Genomic DNA, 20,664 nt, shown 5'->3' with positions numbered 1-20,664 from the left:
TGCAAGTGCTTCACTTTAACACACAGTAGGTCTCACTGCCCATTTATTTCAGTGCAGAGACAGATGTGTTTAACTCAAAGTCTAGTAGAAGTGTTTGTGGCTATTTACCCAGAAGCTTACAGATTTGTTCAACTGTCAGCCTCAGAGGCAGTGCTACCTTTGTTTGAGCTGGTTTTAACCTCCTTAACAACAGCTACCATGGTCAACATGACCCTGGTGCCAGAAAGTGGGACGTGCATGTGTGTCTACGTGTCTGTGCCTGTACTTTAGGGCATCCATAATTCTAACCATACAAAGGCAATTTAGTATAAGGACACACTGGAAGAGTGGTGACTGGCTGCTGAGCAGGGCGCTGAGGCTCTTACAGTGTATTTAAAAATAAAAACGTTACTGAAAAATGCAGTACAACATTCAGGTTATTTACAAAACCTGAAGCATAACCTTGTACTGTTTAATAACCACTTCTCTAAGAAGTCCATTACAGAAAGAGAAGCAGAGCTTATGAAAGTACACCAAACTAAAGAAACCAGGTCTAAATATCTAGAAAGCTCAGATGAAGTATTTCCTTCTCCCTTTACATAACTCAGGATCATTTGTAACTGATTTTGAGGTTTATCTATTTTATTTTGTCTATCTGTTTGTTTTTTCTATCTCATCCAGTTGCTACTATCTAGTAATATACAATTTTATATACGGTTATATTTAGATCTATTTATAGATACATAAAATATATTAAAAATATGATGGCATGAACACAAAATTTTTGTGAAACAAATGACTCAATTTCAGCAGAAAACACCGTATTTGCCTGTGCAATAGCGTGTGTCCACATGCACATCTACCATGTTATTATTACATAGCCATATAATCTGTGTGAGTATATATATACACACACACTCAGTAGATATATTTCCATATTCACATATACATAAAACAGTGGATGACACGTCCCCTGATAAAACCTGTTATTTCAACACTTCAAGTGAAAAGTGTTAAAATAAATGGCTCATCACATACAATGTGTTAAAATAAATGTTTATTTCAACACTATGTGTATCATAGCCATTTATTTCAACACTTCCCTTCTCTCAAGACTCACACAACCAGTAGTAGGAGAACTGATGGATATACCTAAGGTAGTTGAAGCACACAGCCCTACTCATCTGCTTGCCATAGGATGAGTAGGAAGTTATCTGACACTTTTTTTTCTCCCAGCAATAAATGGAAACTACCTACCTTGGCAGTTCATGGGGATCTGCATGTGTCTGTAAGCTGGTGGGCTGTATCATCATTTGGAAAGAAGAAGGGCCATACCAGAGTTTGCTGAGATATTTGGAAAGCAAGCTGCTGCTACCAGAGTAGGGTTGGGAAAAGAAGCAAAGTATGGGGGCTTTTGACAATTTCACTTTGCAATTTTGGAGTTTGACACAAAGGGATCTGGGCAGACAGAAACTCATGTGAACAAGAGCAAAAACTAGAGCTGTTCATACTGAAGGCTGGAAGGGATGTGATTTTTGCAGGACCAGTTATAATCTGGTAATCCAATTATGAGTTAGGAGAGAACAGCTGGGTTCCTGCTCTAGCCTGCTGAAAATAGTTCCTTGGGAGATTTCTTCAGCTCCCAAGACTTGGCTTATTTATTTTAATACAAAACCTGAAGTATCTTTGGAGCAGAAGCTTTCCAACTTTAGGTGGTCTCTAAAGTACAAATATAGTCATTGGGAGCTTCTTGTTGGTGCGTTTAGATTAGTGTCAGCATCTGAACTTGCTCCTACAAGCTGAGCTTGGACATTACATTATATATCAGTGCTTAACTAGCATCAGTGCTTTGTTTTGGGAGGAAAGCACAAGAAGCTCCCATTCTCTAATAGTTCCCGCTGGAGCCGGAGGGCACTATGCCTTTATAGATCAATCTCTAAGGGACAGTGGCAGGATGAGGATGAAGAAATTTAAATAATGCACAAAACCCCCATAAACTACGAGTCCCTCGGAGCACTATGTACTGCTAACTTGTCTGCAATATTTTCTTACAGCTTTCCACCTTTGAAAAACTCTGAAAGCATGATTAGAGATTGCCTAGGCCCTAGCAAGACAGTGTGGCCTTAAAAAGATAAACACTTGGCAGGAGGTTCTCTTTTCTCTTTCTTGTACTTCTTCCCTGAAATTGCAGATCTGTGTGCTGGTCTGGACAGAGCACAAACCCACAGATTAAACTAATGAAATGTTAGTGAAGACTTTGCAACCAGCACACCCTGTCAGAAGTCTGTTTTGCACCCAGGCAATGAAAAATTGAGACCACAGTTTCATCAACCCACAAATAAATTCACTGCCTCAAGCCAAGCCACTGCACAGTGCTAGTTGCCTATATTCAAACATCTCTCTTCCTATAAAGTTATCTTCCCCCAGTGTCACCTTTGGCAGATAAAACACTATAATCATGTTGTTGGAGAATAGTGTACAACACAATGAAAGTTCTCCAAAAAAAAAAGATGTTTTCACCCTTTCACTTTCTTCAGATGTGATTAGCTCCAGAAAGAGGAGGTATCATCACTTCTTTGAAGGCACTGTAGGTTATAAGATTGGTCCTCAGAAGTTGGCAACATGTAATAAAAGTGCTTTATTCCTAAACATCAATCAGTTTCAAGAATGGCAGTTGCTCACAGAATGGTAATAATGGAAATATTCGGCTAATAACTACTGTAGACATTAAAACACTATATGACAGACATGCAGTGCTCGTTGCACAAGAACGCTTTCTTATAATTACGGTTTTATAACTAGGTACACACGTTTCTAAATATTTAGTTCCTTAGCCTTCGGTATTTTTGTAATGAAATTTACATGACAATACTTAATTTTCCTTAAAAGAAAAGGACCCCCCACCCCCACAGAGAGTTGATACCTTGGCTTTAGCTGAGACCTTAGCTGCGCATGTATAAGAATTTTAAAGAAAGGCTTTTTCTTCTGTTCCTTCTTTTTAATAACCTTCAGAATTACAGGAAGTTTCATGCCATATCTTTAGCTGAGAGTGTACAGCAAGCTGAAGAGTTAATGCCTTAATGGAAAGCAAAATAATAGCATGTCCGTGCTGTATAAACTATTTGTGGCATAAAGGAAGCACAAACCTTATTTGCGGAGGCCTTTACTAGCTCTGGATATATTATCGAGGCTTGGTAATTAAAACATGGTTATTTCAGTCCTGCTTGTGACCAGCCACACAATTCAATGCTGATTTCAAGATGAAATTATACACCTGTATCATAACTCTGCTATCTGCATTAATAAAAAATAACAGCATTAATAGGCCTAAATACTCATTTGTTTGATGTATTCAGAGCAACATAAGGGGATGCAAGGGAATTTAGTGCACTGCTCTGTCAGATCATTTTAATTGTTATCCAATGAGGGCAGCTCAGAGGGTGAGTAAGGGACTTAAATTATGTACTTACTCATCCCCTCGGCTTCCACTGAAGAAAAATGATAGCAACACAACTCCTAAACTGCATTCACTGGTCCTCAGTGGTGAAAGTAAAGGCCAATTAACAGAAAGCCAGGGGTCCACAAAGCATTTGTTGATTTTAAATTACTGATCAGAACATGCTGCTGCTGAACACATACCAGCAATATTTGGCACTTACGCAGTGCCTTCTAGGAGAGGATATCCAAATGCTGTACAAAGGTATAATATTTTTATCTCACAGAAGAGACAGGGTGCAAGGGGAGGCCTGGAAATCTGTGTGTGAAGAGAGCAATTCCACCTAAGCAGAAGAGGCAGCAGTCAGCCCTCCTGGTCACAAACCCCTTGGCCCTTGGCCCGGCACATCTTCCTGCCCTTTTCTCTAAAACTGTTGGTAATTTAGAGGATACCTTTTTAGAGGTATGCTTTGTAAATCAACTCAAGCAGTGTCCTCTTAGAAGTCAATTACATACTAATGTCCTGGGCACCTTATTCTGTGCATTTTCATGGATGAATTTTTATGCCCATTCAAACCACAGCCTCAAGCATGGGAAAATGGCTGTTCACAGAAGCATGCAGGACTGTTGTTCACTGTTGCTGTCACCCATAAAGGAATTACGTTCTCCCTCCTTCCTGTTTTTCTCTAATCTAAAATAAAACATATCTGAAAGAATTGATTCATTCTGGGGGCAGTATCTTTGGGCAAAACTGGGTTGCTTCCTGGTTCTTCTTGGTCACGCAGAATTATTAGGAATTCTGAAGGTTATTTTAAGCAATCAATGTACATATGAAAACGAAGAGATCCCATTTGCATGAGCTATCGCTGACATAATACTGTGTATGGAAAACTCAAAGAGGAAGACTCACAAAAGCATAAATGTTCCATGTGAAACTCTAACACATCTGTTCGGCACTGAAAAGCCAGCATTTAAGTCCAAAGCGCTAGAGAGCTGAGACAAGTGCATTTCTGGAATCAAAACAAATGTTGGTAATTTAAGAAAATACTATGAAGCACACAAAGACTGTACAATGCCATATGTTGCACAATGCATCTGGTAATCAATTTAGTGTATATGCCAAATTTACTAGAAGCCCAAATAGGCTTAAGTTCTTTATTCAGAAATTCAAAAAGTAAACTATAAGTATGATAAACATGGTGCACTTACCAATAGAAAAAATGTGGATTTTTCTTTTTACTTACAGAACACAAATAAAAATTAATCTCCTAAGTTATATCCCATAATGAATACATGTCCAAGCTTCACTTTTGATCAACAGCTTTCACACACTCACAGTTTCAGGACATGTGCGTTCTACAGCATAAAAGATAAATGTGATTTTGAAATTATTTTACACTCAATATTTACTTCTATTTTAAAGGTTTGAAGTCATGAAGGTTTTATGCTGTCATTTGTGATTCTACACACAATACATTACTGAAGATGTCATCAAACACAGATGTAGAAGCAACTTTGCATGTATTGTGGTCCTAAATCAAATATGAATACACACTTACAGTATTAAAAATACAGTAGAAATCCCTAATTCAAGTGGACAGTATCACCTATAAAGCCAAAATAAATGGAGTAGGATAATAGTTTTCAGACTTCAGTTACAGTGTCAATTCAGAGACTCGAGCTGTGTTAACTCACCAAGCTTGATCTTGCTTGCCAGAGCATGCTTGTCAATATTTAGCTCCCAGGGAGCATGTCACGAGTCTTTACAAAAACTAGTTTAAATACAAAATACTATGGCAGCTGCTGTGATCCTTTTTCTAACACTGAGATTATATTGCTGAAATTTGTTTTGAGCTTTTTAAACCAGAAAATGTGTGCCATATACCTACTGTAACAAGAATATGAGAAACAGCATTAAGGGATTGCAACGCTGTTATTAGGGCTTATTAAAATACAGAAAAACACCAGATGCTTTACATTAACTGATTGGAAGATAGTTTAGTATCAAGCATACAAATATCACTTTCTCCTGTGATATCAGATTAGAAAAAGGACTGGGCTAAAATCAGATACATCTATGTTTTCAAAAAAAGAAGTCTACACCTGCACCAGAAAAAAAATTAATCATTTACTTGCCTAGCCACCAGAATTTCATCACAAAATGTAAGCACACACTATCTTAGACATTTGACAGAGGTACCTAAATTAGGAATATACTACCCTCAAATTTCTGATGCAGTCAATGGAGCGAGAAAGGAACCCACCTCTGAGAATGCCCATCTCCTTGCAGTGACCAGGTAGAAGCTTAACAGTCCCCTAGTGAAAGGCCTGAAGCTCAGTGGGATAACCCTTGGCTGTACCTGGTTAGCACGTCCGCTCACAGCTGTCCGTGAGATCCCTGACAGCAAGTACATATCCCCAGCTGTATCTTAACAAGTCCTCGGCCTATTTGGGGACAGCCTGGAAGGGCGCTCAGACACAGAGGTGTCCTGGTAGGAATGGCAGCTCAGGAAGGCAATGCAGGTAGCGTAAGCAGAAGAGAACACCACTACTGCATGCCTTCTCCAGCAAACCTTTGGCTCAGTGAATCTTGTTTATGAGAAACAGAGAGAAATAGCAAAGGACATCAGAGACAGCCCTGGAAGAAGCCAAAGTTTGGAAAAGAGATTGTAAGAGCGACAATTTTCTTTTATTTTTGAAGACCCTTTTACCACCCCACACTATCTGACTTTAATGGTAAGCTGGGGATGTTCTTAGAGCTGTAAAATAGCAAGCCTGAAAGAAAAGAAAAACAAAGACACCAGAAAGAAATCTGTCTGCCAGTCAGATGCAGGAGGGAGCTGCTTCTTAACATTCCCCTCAATGAGATGGAGCAAGACTTGGGGTGACTTCCCTGTCTCTGGCAGGGTTTATCTCCTCTCTGGATACCTGCCAAGGACTGATCCTCTAACGTGTTTTTACAAACAACAAAGATGCAAGCAATCTCTTCATTATTTCAATAAACCCGATTGTACCACATAGCAGGGGTTTTCAAAATATTTCTTAGGGAAAATAAGTTGCCACCAGATCCTCCTTGGAGGTCTGAATTCTTCAAATCCCACCTTCAGTAAGTTCTGAAGAAACTGCTCAATTTATAAGAAAAAGCAACTGATTCTTAAAAGCCTTGTCTGGCAATACCTTCTCTGCAAATGCTCCTGATGCACAGAATTTATCAGGACCTAGAATGAGAAGATTTCTCTGAGTACTCCCTGTTAAAATCTAAGCAGCCTTTGAGTGGGCATATATCCAAAAATCGGTGAAAATACTGCCAAAGCTGGTGTATTCAATAGGCAGGCAGCTGACATGGCATTAACGGTGTAAGCACAGCAATAACTGACAGAGAGTAAGATAAGCTCAGCCCAGCCAAAATACGGACTGGAGTAATCGTACATACTTTTGAAAACCAATAGGTCACCATGTCTTCATCAGCGTGCCTGCCTGCAAAAAACCCCACAGCTTTCTCCTCATTTTGGGCTCCTGTAACAAAGTTCTCCACAGCATCAGCCTTACCTCAGTGCTGAGTCAGGCATGGTACCATACATTTTATGGACAGATCTCATGTCATTAAAAACACCCTCTCTATATATCTGCCACAGCTGTGGAATGGATTTCTCATTCTGAAATGGTGGGACACTGCGCTCAACAGTTCTCACTCGGCTCTCACTTAACCCAGATAATGGTGGCTCAATCCCTGACTACGGGTGTCCGTTGGGATTTAAACAGGACTTAGTAAAGATGGTTATACAGTGCATGTTAATAGGGAAGACATTTGCAGTTACGCAATTACCTGGCAACGTATAAATTGCAAATTGTTCATAAATCGGAAAACCGAATTACTACAGCAGGTTTGCTAAAAGATTTTGTAGGATACATTTGTATACCCTGTGTGTGAGCAGGATATCTGTATAGCTCATTCTATACAATGGTGTGCTTGCATGAAAAGACACATTAAAATGCAGATCCCTTAGCTGACTACTATATATTAGTCGCATTCTTTTGAAAGGTAAAAAAAGTGTTCTGACAGTTGTGAAATACTTTTATAAATGCTTCTGGCAATAACTCATCAGGGATGATGTGATGCCCAGTGAAATACAAACCCAGGATCTACCCAGTTAAACAAACCTGCTATATTTTGTGTTCTGTACTTTATGTGTGAAGATGGCATTAGGATTTATTCATCATTCAAGTAGGATACTAAAAAACACAGAATGTTAGCAGGATTTAGGTGAATAAAGATGTATTCACTGTGGTGAGTTCATCATAAATCATAGCTAACCAGTGGTAGAACTTTCAAAAGCTACTCCTACATGGAAGCAGGACAGCAGCAATAACTGCATATGTCCTTTTGGCGCTGCTGGATGTAAAGCAATGCCCCGGGTTTAAAGTTGTTCCAAGGATTATTTCTTCTTTTTTCCCTAAGCCTCCGTATCTGATTGCCAAAATATCCTGCAACTGGATTAACCTCAGCAAGCACAGTTTCATGTAACTGTGAAACCTTCCCTTCAAGCCACTTCCCGACCCATTTCCAAAACATGTCAATCCAGTGTTTTGTAGGTAGCAAGAATGGTGGGGGCCCCAACATCCTCACAGAGATGCCTAAGCCACCGAGGCTACCAAAGCTACTGAACCAGGTAGAGGAGCTAGCACGCAATACAGAAGTTGGGGTGTATTGTCAGCAGTGGTAGTATTCCCAGACTGTCAGTTGGCCTAACCTGCAAGCACAGCTGTCCTACAGAGAGAAGGAAGAATAGGAGGAAGCTCCATGCTAAGAAATGTTAAATAAGAAGTCATTTTTCTATTTATTTGTTAGCTCATCTTTTGATGTTAAGTGTATTGCAAATTTTTTTTTTTTTTGCATAAATGTAAAACCATGTTTATTCTTCAGGTAAGATGAGAATATGTCCTCCACTGAATACAGATGGGCTCTACAACCAGTATATGCTACTTGGTGACTAGAGCAAATCAATATGCAAAGTCAGATATGGAAAAAAATGAACATGCTTCAGACATAGCAGGTCAGTACTCAGGGGTTTTAACCTCTGCTGATACAACTGTTAATCAGAATTGTTTACAAACTCTGCCAGATTCTTGGTTTTTTTGGGGAATTACAATTAGAACTTCTGCTCTGTGAGTGACAGGTACAGTTTATAATTTCCACAAAAGATGGTTGCCTCATTGATCACTCTCAAGTACCACCTGTATCACAAACCCTGCTGTTGATTCGGGTGTGGAATAATAAGTCAGCAGAAAAGATAATTATGGGCCCTGCATGATCAACAGCAGGGAGCTTGTAACACTGATGTGTATTCACATGAATTTGGACCCTATTTCCTTTGTCAGATCTTTCCTCTGCCTCCTGTATTGAAGCTCCCTAAACTCTCATAACCTGTACTCCAGTTTGACTCCATCATGCATGTAAGACTGCAACAAAGCTTTGCAGAGCTCCAGGCCAACTTGAACACTACCAACTGAAATTACCATCTTTGTGCTCCAGCCCATGATCACATGCTTAACCACTTAGAATTACTGCTTCTGTACAAAATGTACTTCTGCATTGCCTGCAGCACTCAGAGCAGAAAGCTTGGCCCAACTCTAACTTGCGTGATTGCTGGAGACTGGCTGGCAAGCCAGAGCGACCCTGCTACCCAGTCACTGAGCAGCTGCTGGGATATCATAAGGCATGCAGTTCTCAGTTTGGACACACTTTTGCAGGGAGTAGCAGCCTTTCAATTGTATGAAGGACTGGAGAGTTATACTGCATGCCACCACAGTCTCTAGTCCTTGTTCAAGCTGCACTTGGAAGTCAAAAGATATTTTGACTTCATTGTGATTGTCTGGGGAAAAAGGTGAGCAAGATCAGATTGAGAGAGCTGCTGAGACTTAATGGAAAACAAACCTAACAGTAGACTTCACCAGGGCTTTTCTTGATTTTTATTGCTTTAATTAACATCTATTTGAAATTCTTGATAGTATTTTCATTCCTCTGTTAGAATAAACTGACAAATACTTAAATGCCAAGTATTTTTCAAATAAATTATTTATAAGATACTTAAAGTGGTTATATTTAAATGACCTCCAAAATGAATTGTAGTAAGTTTTTTATGATAGAAATATATCCGTTTTCAACACGATAATCTCCAAAAGATATCACACAAAAATATTCTGAGAGATTTTTTTGTAAGCATTTGCTTAAAATTGGAAGAGGTGATCATAAGTGAGAGAGACACCTTCTCCCCTAGACCTGACAGGCATGGGAAGACAATCAACTCATGCTGATAAAGACACCACCAATGGGTTCAATCTTGCTGATATTACCGGAAGGAGAAATTTTCTATTCCTGACTGATTTATACTTCCACATCAGCTCATAGTCATCATTCACCTCTACCCATTACTGTAACCAAGCTTAAATCAAGACCCTGCTCCACCAGCCTGCTTCAACACGCTTTGACTTCTCTTTTACCTTCTCTATTAATTTCCATTCTTTGTCAATCAGACTATGTCTCTAAGATGCTAACTATAACAGCACTCTTTAATTAATCATGTTAATCCATACCACTATATGAACCGATTTCCCATTTTACCAACCTGCACCCAGATTAAAACTGTGCATTCTTTCACCCATGCTTGGGCAAGCTAGGCCACAGTCATTCTCTCTTATTTTTACCATGTTATGTCTGAGTAGAATTTATGATTTTATCTGAATCACCTTCTGACATTTGCCTTTGGTCGCCATCAGTAAGACTTGATAGCTTTACAGTTATCTGATTATTATAAAAACCCACTCATCTGGGAAATGAATTATTTCAACTAGACATATTCTATACGAGCTTTGATGTAAACAGTAAATCCAGAGTGTTCAACAACACTAGTTTAGTGATTAATTACAGGCTATTAAAAGAGGTGAATTGCATTTCTAAAACCCTGTACAGACCAGCAACAGTTAATGATGATTTGATGGTTTTCTAGGAGTTTGGAACAAATACTTGGCTTTTAGTCTGAGAGCAATGCAGGATATTTCTGTCTGATGCTTGGGGGATCCAGCCAACTAACAGATACATTTGGTGAAGAATCTCATTCTAGTCATGCCCTCCCTTCCTAATTTTCCTTTTCACTGTTTTGTCGTCTTTGCCTGTTCCTCAGGGAACTGAGTGATTGATAGCCTAATCCAATGACTGTATTACAGCTGCCTCAACTTGGACTCTTTTCCTTATCATTAGCAGTTAGCCTATGGTTAAATTCACAGCTCACTGCTTGGTACAGCCCCTGAGATTTAAGGGTCTGGCCTTTAGAAAATATTTAACATAAAATTGAAATCTTGACATACTAGGAATTCAGCTCTCTGCAAGGCTTCTTTAATTAATCCAATGTACTGTACCATTGTTCTATATGAGGCTGTGACATGGTGAACTGTTACTGAAGCTCACAGAGATGGATAGTTCTAAATTAAACACTCACTTACATGTACCTACACTGCATTTGTTTCCCAAGTACATGTGCATGAATGTGAAAATTTAAATTCAGTCTATAACAATAATAAAACACAAACCAATTACACTTCAAGAGTAAAGACTTTTCATTCATTTCAAGCTCGGAATGAGCTTTTTTCAAAGTAAGAGGAGGAGAAAACACAGCTTTGTTCAAATCCTGTGTGTAAAGACCCATGCTTCATTCTTTTTCCAGGACTCGTTTAATCTTTCGGTGAATGAAATCAACTATGATCATTTTTAATCAACTACAGACGGCACCTGTGCTGAAAGTGTAAAGCGTTTTCTTTGTGGGAAAGAAATTGGCTAAAAAATATTAAAAGTAGAAAAAAATATGCTTAGTTCTCTGACCTTATCTGGAGAATAATACTTACTTTTAAATAGCTATGGGAAGGATGTAGACCTTGATCTATGCTGTAAACCTTTGCCCTACTTCCAGTCGATGAGCTGCAAGCTTCTATGAAAATGGCAGCTGAGTCCCAGATAAAAAATTATGCATCTCATAAACTGCTATTCTGCTGAAATGTCAAGCTATGGCAGGGCTGTACCTCAAACTCAGCACTTGGCATTTTCCTTCTGTCTGCTTTGTTGCCATGAAGCAAACATGAACAGTGAGGATTTGTGTAGGGCAGGTAGCAGGCGAGCTCCCTGTCAAAAATCTATTATTAGGGCTCTGATCTCGCCTGCGCAGACCAGTGACGGCACAACACTAAGAGAAATCAGACTGCTGCAAGGACACCATGGAAAACAGAGGACTCTGTGAATCCTGACATAATATATGCAAATAAGGGCTTTTAATGGCTGAGCTACATTTAACAGAAAAAATAAAACAAAATTAAAATCGTACTACAGCATATATTTGTTTTTTACTCCTATCCACACTGTTTTATAAATATATGTTAATGTAAATAGTCTTTAACTCTCAGTAAATATTTATACTAAACAGAAGTGCCTATGCATATATACATTTTGTTTTGTTTCCAGTGATGGGCAGCTTTTCATTCTTTTGTATTGACCAAAATCCACACTACACAGTTACTGAGAGAACTCAGTGAATGCTCTTGGGTTTTTTTTTCACTTTGCTTTTAATGATGTGTCATAAAATTAAAATTAAAAGGCAACCCTTATTACAACTTCAACTTTTCCTCTTTCAATATAATTCATACATTTCAGATTAGAATATATGCCTCTATTAATAATGTCAATTATTCATATAACGTATACATTTTACTTTAATGAAATAACACCCACGAAGCGTTCCCTTAAAAGTCACAATTGCTGTCTGACAGTGTTTGTAAAAAGAGACAGCTCCACTAATTTACCTCAAAAGTAACTAAAATGAACTGCCTCTGCTGGTTTCCAACAATTATACGTTCCCACACTTAATGGCCGAATTTGCTATCTAGGTATATTCCTTCTGACATCCCTTGTGATCAGCTATGAAGTTATAACACACAACTTTCTGAATCTGTCTTGTTCTGGAAAACATACAAACATATGCACTCGAACATGCTGTACAATATATTTGTGCAAATAATGCCAAAATACTACAGAATGTAATAATTGGACAACAGCACATAGACATGAGATGTTTGAACTACTGCTGTAAAATACTGCACTATCTTTGCAGCAAAGCATTAAAAGGTTACATAGTGAGTGCACCATAGAGAGATTTGCTTTTAAACTAAGTTTTTTGCTAAGTTCAGTGTATGGTTTTATAAATTTATCCCCTAAGGATCTCACTTCCAGACAAAAACAAAGAAACAAACAGATGACAAAAACCAAAAAACCATGGAAATTCAAACAGAAGCTCTGCTCTATTTTGCCTGCAATGGATACCCTATTGTGCTGCAATGTGATGTGTTTTATAAAACACATCTGGAACACGGAAGCACAGTATGAAAGCTCATGAAGAAACTTCTTTTAAAAAAAATTTTTAAATACTTTTAAAGGAAACAAATCTTAGGGAAGCATGTAGCTGCTGACAGTATATTAACATTTCTCTGGGAAACCTGGCATCTTTTTCTAGTACCTATAGAATACACATTTTTAAAATAATTTATACTTATACAGTCTAAAACATCTCTTTCAGAGCCAGAGATCATTATTCTTTGTGAGGATAAAAAAACAGCATTAGCTTCTTTTTAAGAAACAAATACTCTGCATTGCATGCGTATAGGAAGAACGCAGAGTAAAATCTCACATATTTTATATTCTCAAACCTGAAGTACTGCTGGGTCAATTCTAAAAGCCCCTTAATGGAAATCAAACTATGTCTCTAACCCTGCAAACACATATGATAGTTATACAGTTTGGGAAGCCATATCTTAATTTTAGTATTATTCTTTCATCATAAGGGCTTATTTCCTTAACCATATTTTGAAGGCTTCATTAGCACATTTCCACTTCTTGAGTAATGGGCAGTTCCTGGAAACTTATAAAAAATGGATGAAGACTGGGATCCTCTAAGCACAATGTCCTCTCATGTGACGGGGCCACAAAAATCTGCAGGGCTACCATAGCCCTTGGGCTCAGCTGAGGCTCCATGGTGCCAATTAGAAATGAATTTTATTTAGAAAACCACAATTTGTCAAAATTAAAGTGAAATTTCTCCTGCAAACATTTTTTGGCACCAGAATAGAGGTAGAAGGTGAAGAAAAACCAGGGAGATTTTACAACACTCAGTAGTCAGAGGGTAAACTTGGAATCCAGGGGACCCAGCTGGGACCCAGGCTCACACCTGGGACTTAAACCTGGCTCTCCCAAGTCAGGCTTGTGTGCAGGTCAGCAGGCTGTGCTAGTATGAGTGTGTATCCTGTGAGAGCTGTTTCACTTTGTATTAATAATTCGGTATTTGCAGGGATGTGGAGAAAAGAGAGACTAATGCTACAGTCTAGTGGTCAAACACCCACCTGGGATACTGGGATCCTTCCTTGTCAAAACCACCCAACAAACAGGAGTGTAGGAAGGAGGAAACGGCAATACCTCTTACAGCTCAGTAATTTTCAGCTGATCAAATTAGATGAAAACAGGAAGGTCACTGCCTGAGCACTGGCTGGGAAGAAAACACTGACTGTGACAACTCAAAGCTAAATGGGGGTTTTAAAGTAATCTCATTGAGTCTCTCCTCCTTTGAAAGATTTTTAAAAAAATGTTTTAAAAAACCAGAGACATGTCTGTTCTCAAAGCATCTCAGGACCTGGCAATGATGTTAATAAACCTTTTTTTAAATTCTTTTTATGTATTTTCGACAAACCATAGGAAACTACCTGTCATTTAGTAATTTAAAAGGAATTAAAAAGAAATTCCCTTTTCAACGTCTCTCTCTTCTGGAAAAACAAATGTCAGTCTTCCTGCATACAGCTGCTTCCACATGAGGCAGACGAGAAGAGGAGGAAAGAGGAAGCCAAGGGGAAGTCGTATATGGAAAACCTTTCTTCAGTACGTGGCCATGTAAAAGCACATTTTCGAACCGTGGAGGACAGGGAAGACTGTAAGTCAAAATGTCAGGCTGCTCCTAGGACAGGGCATTAACATACTTTCATTATTTGCTCTTTGACGGATACCTTCATCAAACTCAATGGAGAGAGTTTGCACTCACCTGGAGAAGGCGACTGGCACTGTATTAAGAAACGTGTGGACATAGTGAATTTATAAAACATTGAAGAACAGCTGTCCTTTAAGAGAACAACTTCCTTGCAACACGATCCGGTCCCTGCCACCGGGCCGCAGAGCTTCCCTGGCCACGCTGCCAGCCCGTCGGCCCCCCAGGCCTGAGCTTTCAGCAAAGACCTTCAGCAAGCAGAGAGAGGGGCTGGCCTGCAGCTTTATTTCGGGGTGCCAAGTGCTGACTTCCGCACTTTGAGCTGCGGTGGCTTCCCTCCAGCTTTCTGCTGGCCCCCTCCTCTCGCACGCTGCGGCCCTCCACTGAGGTGCGGGGCTCCGTCAGCTCTCAGGGGAGTGAATGGAAACCCAGAGTGCAGAGGACGGAGCACGTTTCTCTACGTGACATCAAGGGAGGAATGTGTCCCTGCTGCTGATGGGGGGCCCTAAGCACAGCAGCTTCTGCTTTTCGCTCTCTGAAGCAAAAACACCCTTTCGGACAGAGCAACCCCTATACTAGCAGGCGATGCTACTGAAGACAGGGAGAGTTTCCTATGATTTATGTGTAAAGAGAAGGGGAAAGAAGATAAGCAAGACCAGACTGATCTAAAATCCAGTTTAATCCAGCACTCCAGAACTACTCCACTGTGAGCAGTTCCTCACTGCCTGGGTGATGCTGAGGGCCACCAGCTTTGGGCCTAGATACGTTTCAGAGCTCCCCAGCAGCCCTGACTGAGGGGCTCTGTGCTGAGACCTCCCCAGGGCTGGGGGGCAGCTCCCGCCGCACCCACCGCCACGAGCACCCCGGGCACTGCACCCCGGCAGGCAGGGACTCCTGCCGCACTCACTGTACCTCTCTGCCAACCGCTCCCGTCCAGAAAAGAACTAAAATCTGTGCAACCGGAAAAAGTCCAGAAAGCGAGGTACAGCTTGGCTGTGCCCTGTGTCTGCTCTAGGTTTGTACGCTAGAGAACATGAGAAACCAGCTGTGCTTTGGTAAAACACACGGAAAATGGACCAGACTTATGGCTTCTATAATAGCGTTGACTTTCACTTAAAAAATGAATTCTCTCTTGAGAGGGATTATTTGAAAAAACAACAGAAACTTACTGACTCTATCAAACAATAAAAGAGAACAAGAAGTTTAAGCACATCAAAATAGAAACCCAATACTTTACACTATGAAGCGACTTTCATGCCAGGACCACAGAGCGCTTCCCAACAAGCCTGTAGGCATGTAAGTGGTGTTGCCGCCATTTCACAGACAGGAGAAATAAAGCAGGGAAAGGTCAAGTGTCTGGCTGCAGGCCACGTGGCTGAGCCCCGGCACAGTCAGGAACAGACCTCAGGAGCACGGCCACCCTGCCCCTTGCTCTGACAAGATGACATGCTCTCCCATTTTTTGTCTTCTTGTAAGAATGCTAGCTCTCTTGATTTAAAATTCCTTTCTTGCTTTCATAAATTTGTATCCTGCTAAGCCCTGATTGCTGTGCAGAACATATTGAGATGCGTTGCAGAGCCTATTGACTTTATTGGCTTTGTGGCTTTCTTTTGCGCAATGAGTTGTGGCATTGAGACCCAGTGATGTCAATTATCAGCAAGAAACCTTTATACATTTGTCTGCAACAACATGCTCTTTCAAAACATAAAAAACTCACAGCACTTCCAGTGGTTTTCATATGTTTTAAATAACCAGATTTGCGTCATAGGTAATGGTGCATCCTAAAATGACGTTTTCTATCTCCTCTGACACATGTAAAGCTTCAGGAAAAAACCCCACATTTTTATACTTACACACACACATATATATATAAAAATAAAAGAAACAAAGAACTTTTCCTCAGGTCCCATTTATAACAGAATTATAAACCACAGGTATGCTGGTTCTCCCTTACAGCTGAACATCCAGGTGCCACTGTAATTTACACTACATACATGTTTTAAATTTGTGACATAAGAGACACACTTTTCATAATGCAGTCATTTTATAGATTGTATTAGACAGACTTATGGTAGGAAGGAATATTCAGAAATTGCAACTTAAATGAGAAAATGTGAATGGTGTTACTTACATAAAATACTACTGCAATAGTTCTTTTATTAATTTTTAATACACAGCACCCACTGTGACCTCCTTTATTCTTTTCCTGTCAACATGGCAGGCTAGAGAAATTGAAATGGGCTGTAGCAGTTCTCTTCTTGTTCCCCTCTTCCTCCCATTTTGCATAATATTAAAATATAACATCTTATTGGACTGTCACTGTGAAATAATCATTATGCAATAGGCATAATGATTTTTTCTGATTGTTATCTCTTCCTTGCTTTTCAGCGTTCTCTAAAAAAATTCCAAATTCCATGTAGTTATCTAAGGCAATAAGGCAATTTTCCACTGAATACACTCATCTGAATTAAAGTTTGTTTAAAAGGTATCTTTTACTACATTTCTCACGGTTCTCTAAGGATAACACCAGTCACATAAAATAAAGCATTTTTTGCCTCTCCAGTCTCCTCTGATTATGTTTTTGGGGTGAAGTAGGAGGCGGGTCCAATAAAATAGTGCTTGACTCAATCAGGAGGATGCTATTACTTCTGGTATGTATATTTACTGCTACCTCTATCACCAAGGAGACTAATCTCCATACCAGTAAAGTCAAGAAGCTCACAGTATTGTCTTTGCAGGACCAAGTTCATGTTGTCACAGCAACAGAGTGCACAGGGTCAATGGATTAATACATTAGTGTGCACAGGCACTGAATTGGAGTGTAAAAGTTTTGCTGCTGGTTTTAAAATTAAACTGTGAAGCAGGACTTGGAAATATGGCCTACTCAAGATATTCTCGTATATCTCACGGAAGAGGCTACAAAAATATGCATGTATTTGCCTAATATAGTCTATCATTTTTACCACAGCAGGAAGAGGAGGAAATAACCTCCTTGGAAGAGGTGCACTCGGTGGGAAGGAGGGAGGGGAAGTTGGAGTTCAGGCTATGAAACATCACTGCATTTGGATTGTTGATATTTCCCTCTGCGATGCCCTTTCATTAGCCTCTGTCTAACGTGGGGCCTGACAATTGTGACAGAATGAAAAATTTGAGCAAAAGCGAGGGTCACGAGCGAAGACATTTCCTTCCCTCTCCAGTGACCCTATCACAGTATTCTGATGCAGCGCTTTACCATTAAGGAAAGGGCAACCCAAGAGCCTTCACACTTAATCTGTTCCATCTGTCATGACTATTAGAAACATTGACCAGTAGTGAGCTTTAAGGACTCGGTGCGACTGCAGACATGATATTCTAGCCCACTACAAGGACCTCCTGATGTTTTGAAAGCCTCCAAGGAAGTACCATGCATCAAAAAGGGCAACACCTACCTGACATGCCACCATATGTGGTCCTCAGTCCTCCACCAACTGCTGGCCAAGGTGTGCTGTCTGCTTTCAGTCCCATCAGTCCTGACACGGTGTTGGTGGCTGTAACACCATCTGCGCCACCTGTGAAAGAAAAGGTCGGTCACTTTTTGTTAAATCGTGTATAAGAACAAAGGAGGAAAAAATACAACAGAAAAACTGTGAAGCTGTGAAATAACTAGAAATTCAAATAAATATCTGAAGACAGAAAGCAACAAACTGTAAGGGGATGCACAGAAGGGTCCTTAAGACCAATCCTGGGCTGATAAATTTAACACTAGCTTCAAGGCAGGCTGCATCAGTTGAAAGAGGTGTAAGGGCTGTAAGACAGCATGTGGGAAACACTGAGACTGACAGGCAGATCTCTGCCCTTCAGCTGTATGGGACAGAACCTGCTACAGTGGTTGTTCAACACCTGGAGGTGCCCCAGCACTGGGGTCACCTCCTCCAAGCTGATGACACCAACCCTGCATTGACAGAGCCAGCCCATATTCTTGTTTCTCATTGTGAGGAGCAAGACAAAATGAACAATGTGACAGAGAAACAATAACCACGGTTTTAAGTGATGGATTAATATACCTACTTGCAAACTAAGTTCCTGCCATGTTGTACTTTAAGGAAAAAAAAAAAAAAATATACACACCTTCACATGGTGTATTTCTGTTTTCTCAGGACACACACACCATTTTCACTACTAAACATAGGAACAGGGAAATTTACAGTGGTATGGTAAACGTATAAATATGATAGAAATAGGAACGTGCAGACAAACACACACACAAACATACATGATTTATTGTTAACAGCCTAATATAGTTCTCTTCATATATTGCTATATTCTAGAAGCATGGATAAAATTAGGAAGCCTTGATCACTGTGCTTATTCTAAATACATCAAACAAACTATTTTCATTCTGTCGTTATTTGTTATTATTCCAGCAACTCCCCTATCTTCCCCCATCCAGCAAATTAGTAAATTTGCACAGCTTGTGCATTGGAGTCAGTTACCTTCCTGCGCAGCCATCGCAATATTCACAATATCAGTGACATTTGGGGTCAGCTTGGCAAAGAAAGGAATCTGAACAGCTTGTCTAACCCAGCGACAGATGTTCCGTACCAGCTCTGGATCCTGTTCAAATAGGTCAGACAAATATAGAACATAATTAAAAGTAATATGAACAAAAGATATACCAAGGAAATAGAAAACTTTGCTATAAGTGGCTATACTGTGATTTTGTGAAATTACACATCAGGACTGAACCTCATCTCATTAGTTAACTTATTTCAGACACATCGAGTAACTGCAAATCCATTACAGAAAGGTTAGTTCACGAAAAAAAGGAAAATTTGCTTTTTTTTTTTTTCCCCAAAAGGCAAAGATATCACAAAATGTTCCCTTCCCAGATAGGGGAAAATATAGTTTTGGATGGCAGAGACTTTCTTTACCATTTATTTTAAAAATTACTTTTCAGTTTCAATGACTCGGTCTATGTAAGGTATATTGAAAATAACCAGTATCCTATAAAATAATGTGAACGTGAAGCATTGGCTGATCATGCCTTGATCAGAACAACAAGGATGAGTCCAGGTTGCAGGGCTATCGGAACACAATTCAGCATTTCTGAACTCTCCTTTGACTTCAGAGAATGACTTGGGATGGCCATAGTGTAAATGAAAGATCAAAATCTTCTCTATTAAAGCCAGAAATCGAAATCTTCAAGTGTTAGCTTTTCATGGTTTCCAGGCATTTACTTCCCTTATGGAATACGTGTCATGTAGACAGTAATCAACTATCCTTTCCACTGAAAACAGCTCAGTGGAACTAACATTCTGCATCTGGCACATAAAATAGTTATTGTTCACTATAGCTCTTAGGGTATGGGTGGTTGTTTTTTTTCTGTTGGCTATTGATAATGCTCTTCAACAAATACCTTAAAATTTGAAAATGTGATGCATGTAGAACATGGTGCGTGATCTGGTTAAAAAATTAATGGTGCTATTACTAGATTTAGTACAAGTATAACCTGTGGGTAGACTAATTGGTACCACAGCAATTATTTACATTTACTAAATCTTTATCACTCTCTCAGGTAATTAAGTCTGTCATATATGAATAATGTTCTCCCATTTGGATACTGTAAAAACTCAGAAAGCTGCATTGCTATGTAGTAACTGAAAATGGGATGAGCCTAAATGAAGTTTAGTTTAAAACAATCCAGTGGACACCAAGGTTGTCAGTCTAGTGAACACACAGGAAATATCCACTTGTTCTTTTTTCTTTTTACATCAATGGTTAAATACAAACAAAAAAAACCCCACAGGCTGTGTTCCTGGAAAGTACGCAGTGCTTGACATGAATAGTAAAACCCTGACACTTATCTGTGCCATTCCAATAAAAATGGTGATCTCCCCGCCCATGCAGCTGCCATGAAATATGTATGAGCGCTGCACTGGCAGTATGATAGTAGTTGTATCTCTGACTTTCATTTCTGTTTTGAATTTCCTTGAGGCCCAACGCAGAAATGAGAGACCCTCTAGAAGACATGAATTGTATATCCTTTATGTTAATTCTTCTCCTTAGAAATCCTTGTAATAATGTTCAGGATGTTGACACCACATAACTCATTATGCTGACATCGTTGTCCTCATAGTGCTACCATAAAAATTCTTACTCCAACGCACACTAACACTTTAAAAAAATACAGTTATTTTAATCC

General features: G+C 39.6%; 1 protein-coding gene across 1 annotated transcript in view; it reads right to left on the bottom strand.

The window, feature by feature from the left end:
• The window catches only part of DPYD (dihydropyrimidine dehydrogenase), a 367,872-nt gene that overhangs the window by 76,625 nt on the left and 270,583 nt on the right, over positions 1-20,664 (bottom strand). The window contains exons 17-18 of the mRNA XM_059822172.1: positions 18,956-19,076; positions 17,912-18,031 (exon numbers count right to left, since the gene is read on the bottom strand). Of these exons, the coding sequence (XP_059678155.1) occupies positions 17,912-18,031; positions 18,956-19,076 (241 nt within the window). The remainder of the gene's footprint in view (positions 1-17,911; positions 18,032-18,955; positions 19,077-20,664) is intronic.

The sequence above is a fragment of the Gavia stellata genome, chromosome 10, assembly GCF_030936135.1.
Source record: "Gavia stellata isolate bGavSte3 chromosome 10, bGavSte3.hap2, whole genome shotgun sequence".
Lineage (NCBI taxonomy): Eukaryota > Metazoa > Chordata > Aves > Gaviiformes > Gaviidae > Gavia > Gavia stellata.
This window is presented reverse-complemented; position numbering and strand designations above follow the sequence as displayed.